The sequence below is a fragment of the Alexandromys fortis genome, unplaced genomic scaffold (genome assembly GCF_014885135.2).
Source record: "Alexandromys fortis isolate MF-2015 unplaced genomic scaffold, M_Fortis_MF-2015_v1.1 scaffold_13, whole genome shotgun sequence".
NCBI classification, from domain to species: domain Eukaryota; kingdom Metazoa; phylum Chordata; class Mammalia; order Rodentia; family Cricetidae; genus Alexandromys; species Alexandromys fortis.
The window spans coordinates 15513305-15517711 of record NW_026067908.1 but is presented as its reverse complement, the minus strand read 5'-3'; the positions used below and the strand labels follow the sequence as shown (position 1 = coordinate 15517711).

The 4407-nt window shown below is 37.1% G+C and overlaps 1 protein-coding gene across 4 annotated transcripts in view; it reads right to left on the bottom strand.

Annotated features, from left to right (window-relative positions):
• The window catches only part of LOC126498043 (cytochrome P450 2J4-like), a 158144-nt gene that overhangs the window by 72621 nt on the left and 81116 nt on the right, over positions 1 to 4407 (bottom strand). For 2 of the 4 annotated variants that reach the window (XM_050136391.1, XM_050136387.1), the window contains exons 3-4: positions 3775 to 3924; positions 3238 to 3398 (exon numbers count right to left, since the gene is read on the bottom strand). The exons of the other annotated variants lie outside the window; for them this stretch is intronic. In XM_050136391.1, coding sequence (XP_049992348.1) covers positions 3238 to 3398; positions 3775 to 3924 — 311 coding nt within the window. The remainder of the gene's footprint in view (positions 1 to 3237; positions 3399 to 3774; positions 3925 to 4407) is intronic. 4 annotated transcript variants of the gene reach the window in all.

Below are 4407 nucleotides of genomic sequence, written 5' to 3'. Positions count from 1 at the left end.
TCTCCTTTTTTTCCTTTACCTTTTCAAGACTTTTAAGTGGACAGTGTTTTTTTTTTTTAAACTACCATTATTACATTCTTAGTTTTTATTCCTCTTCATGAATTCATCTAACACTATTTTTCAATTTTCTTTTCATTTGGAGAAAATAACATTTCTCTTCCATAAATTATTTTTATAACCTATGATATTCACTTGTATATAGTAGTACTTTGATTTTTAAATATAGTATCTTTATATTTTACTTATTTTCTTAAATTTATTTAACTTTATTTTTCAACTTTTTCACTATTGAGCAATATTTTTGATGTCTCCCTTAAGCAGCTTGTGTTTTTCTCTTCTTCCTCATAACATTTCTCTCTACTCCCTCATTTTTGAACCTTGCTTCTCTTTCTTTTCTCTGTTTTCTGCTCTCCTCCTTTTATCTCACTATTTATTGTTTGTAGCTTACTTAAATAATCTTGCCATCATTTTTTTTTTACTAATTGCATAGTAGTCTTCACATTATCATTTCAACAGACACGTCTTAGTGAACTATGAATGGTTTTAATTGTGATATATATATATGTATAATTTAATATTATTGCTAGAACAGTTTGATTCCACTTGTAAATTCATTTAAAAGATAATTTAAAGAATCCAAAAGAGATATTGTAAAGAATCCAGAAGAGATATCCTGATCAATAGATGTGTACGTAAAAATAAATGCAATAATCAAAAAGGTGAGATTATGTCTCTAAAAATCATAACTTAACTCAAAGACCCTAAATATGTCAAATGTTGGTTGTCCAAGCATTTTCTGACCAAGATGATCAGAGGTTGAAAGGAAATACAAAGAGGCAAGGGAGTCCAGTGTGGGCTCCAGAGGTGAAAGTCAGCCGAGTGGAGGAAACAGGGGAAGGGAAGAGAGGCAGCATAGAGATGAAAACTGGGCAGAATCAGAGAAAACACAGCAAGGAAACTGAGATTTTATCAAAACAAACAAGAAATTAAAGTGTTGGATATTTTAAAGCTGAACCGAAAGAAAACAAATAAACAACCACAGCAGAGAATACCAACGACAGTCTCCACTGCAGAGAAAATCCAGAAGGGAGAATTGCTGATGAGAAGCTGCATCCAAGAGCAGTAGCAAAGAATGGAAATAATGACCACAGGCAGAATGAAGAACTGTCATATGATCAAGAGACCAAGGAATGCGCAGGAATTTATTTCAGAAGCTGAACTAAAAACTAAAGGGAAAAAAATGAATTCAATGAAATTATAACAGAAAGTTTCCCGAGTCAGAGAAGCAAAAAGACACTCAAATACAAGTTATTTAGATCCCCAATTAAGCCGACTAAATAGGAGCAACATAGTAAATCAAAGAAGCAATATTTAACATTTTAGAGGGTTTATCCCAGGAGATGGCTCAGTTGGTAAAGGTGCTGCTTGCACAAGCCCAACATCCACACCCACATGTGTGCCTTGCAAAATGGATATAATTAAATTTTAAAAATTAAGTTTTAATGGAAATATTTCCACTGACATGCAATGACTGAAATGACCATCAAGACAGCACTAAAGAAGATACTTAAGTGAGAGCTGAACACAGAGAAGGAGAAAGATGAGTCTCAATCATGAGAGCACAGGGAAGAATAAACGGTATGAGAACAGCTGGATAAAGAAGGGCCGGGAAGGAATCCATTGTGTTTGGCACAGAAAATAAGCAAATTCTTATCAATAATTGAGGTAAAGTAAAAACCAAGTAATCCAGGAAACCAGAAAAACAAAACAAAACAAAACGAAACAAACCACTGACCTAATTACGATGACTAGTTAACCTGTCTCAATAATCACCTTAATAAACCCAGGAAGCAAACAGAAACTAGAAACAAGTTATTCAAAATTAGCTAGAGGAGATAAAGGAGGCCACAATACATTCATAAAAGGAACAATTCATTAGTTAGAACAATTGTAAATATGCATACATCATAATTTGGGACTCTGACCGGGTGGTGGTGGCACAAGCCTTTAATCCCAGCACTCGGGAGGCAGAGGCAGGCGGATCTCTGGGAGTTTGAGGCCAGCCTGGTATACAAGAGCTAGTTCCGGGACAGGTACCAAAGCTACAAAGAAACCCTGCCTCAAAACAACAACAACAACAACAACAAACATAATTTGGGACTCTGAATCTCATAGAACAAATAACAATGAATCAAAGTTCAGACAGATTCTCATGAAATAATTATGGTAATGTCAGTACTCCACCCACATCCCTGCATAGGCCATCCCAAGCAAAACCCAACAGAGAAGCTTCAGAGCTGAACTGTACCATAAATCAAATGGACTTAACAGACACCTGAAGAGAATTACATCCACATGAAACCAAAAATATTTTCTCCTTAGCAGCACCTGGAATTTTCTCTAAAATAAATAACCAAGTCTTAGCAAATACAAAAGAATGAAATAATCTTCCATATCCAAATAGATTGTAGTGTAATAAAACTGAAAATCAATAGCAAGAAACACTACATAAACTACACAGATACAAAGAGACTAAAAAAAAATTCTTGAATGAACAGCAGCTCATTGAAAAAACATGGAGAAAAATGTCAAGACCCTAGAACTAAATTAAGATGAAAGCTCAACCTACCAGACCATTTCTGAGACATCTAAGATAAGTCTAAGAGGAACATTTTTATAGGAATGAGCACAGGGACAGACAACCCAACAACATGGGGGGTAAAGATTTATGTCTACATGAAAACACAAGAAATGTGAGTGGATGTGGCAGTAAGAACAATTAAAATATTCACAGCAGTGTTGTTAATATAAACTTTAACTTAGAAACAATGGAATGTCTAACCATTGAGAAACGATTAATGAACAATGACAACAAGTTAACAAAGAGAAACATGTACAGAGAAGGATAGCTGGAAAGTATGCCTGTACTTTGCATGTGAGGTATGAAGACACATGGGAGAGATAAAGGCAAAATCAACAATAATATCTCCATTCTTTTAAAAAGAGCAGCATTTCGATATGCATGGATCCCACATAAATGTTGGTACTTCATTAAAATATTAGTAAGGTTTCTTATTGAAAACCTCAGTATCGACATATAAATTATTCACAGACTCAACTCAAAGACATTATATTTTAGCTTCAAATAGTCCTGGAAATCAAAAGAAAAACCCTCTTTATACTTGAATGAGTCCCAGCACAATTTTCTCCTAAAATAAAAGATACTAGAATGCTTACCTGGGCCATCTTTGAGAAAGTCAAACACATGGCCTCATCCAGTAACCTCAGCAGCTCCTGAAACTGACTGTCATGGTACTCAAAACGCTCACCAAAGGTGATGGAGCAAATGATATTGGAAACAGCATTGTTGATCTTGAAGTGAGGGTCAAAAGGCTGTCCTGGATGTTGATAAAGAAAAAGATGCCTCTTTCAAAGATATTGGTTTATTAATTCCACATGACAGAGAAACATACATATCAGAGAGCTATGCAAAAGGCTCTGGATTAGCTTGATATGAGGTTTAACGTAACCAAAGAATCTGTTCATATCTGGGAAGCCAGACAGGTGACCAGGCCTTAAGGCAGCAGCGAGTCTAATGACCATTTGTGTGATTAGCTGCAAACTCTGGGGCAAGGTCATGGTTACATGTTCACTGTTCAATACTCCGTGCTCAGCACAGTGCACAGTCCAGGACAAGCACTTAGTACTTAGGTGGATTCTGTTTAATGAATGAGAGGGCCACAGCCTCTCACCCCTGCCCTGTGGAATGCCTACCTTTCTCCTCTTTTATGACCTCCACAAGGTGATAGGCCTCCTCCTGCATGCGCTGCTCTATGCTTTTTTTTCCCAACCCAAAGTTCCTCAGAGTCATCAGAGCAAACCTTCTTTGCTCCTTCCATGTCTGGCCACTAGATAAGATCAATCCTGGAAAGAAGCAATACAGCGTTATATATAGCATTGTGATTCTGACTTAAAACTATCTGACAAACGGGATGGTCACATGTATGACGTAAAAGAGAAAAGCCAATAACGGACTTGACAGCTGTCTAGAGAGAGACAATAACACAAAGCAAGGAGCATAGTGGCTAGCACCTCCTGGTGGCTTACAATGTCACTGTTTAGTAAGTATTTTTAAATATTCTTTAATTTTAATACATTTAGAAATCAGGAACTCACCAAGGCCAGCTGGCCTGGGTCTGAAAAAGCCTGGGTCAAAACCAGTCTCGCTGAACATAGCGGACAAGAAGGACTACTGAGACCTCAAGAACAATGGCAACGGGTTTTTGATTCTACTGGACCTATTGGTTTTGGGAGCCTAGGCAGTTTCGTGGATGCTCACCTTACTAGACCTGGATGGAGGTGGGTGGTCCTTGGACTTCCCACAGGGCAGAGAACCCTGATTGCTTT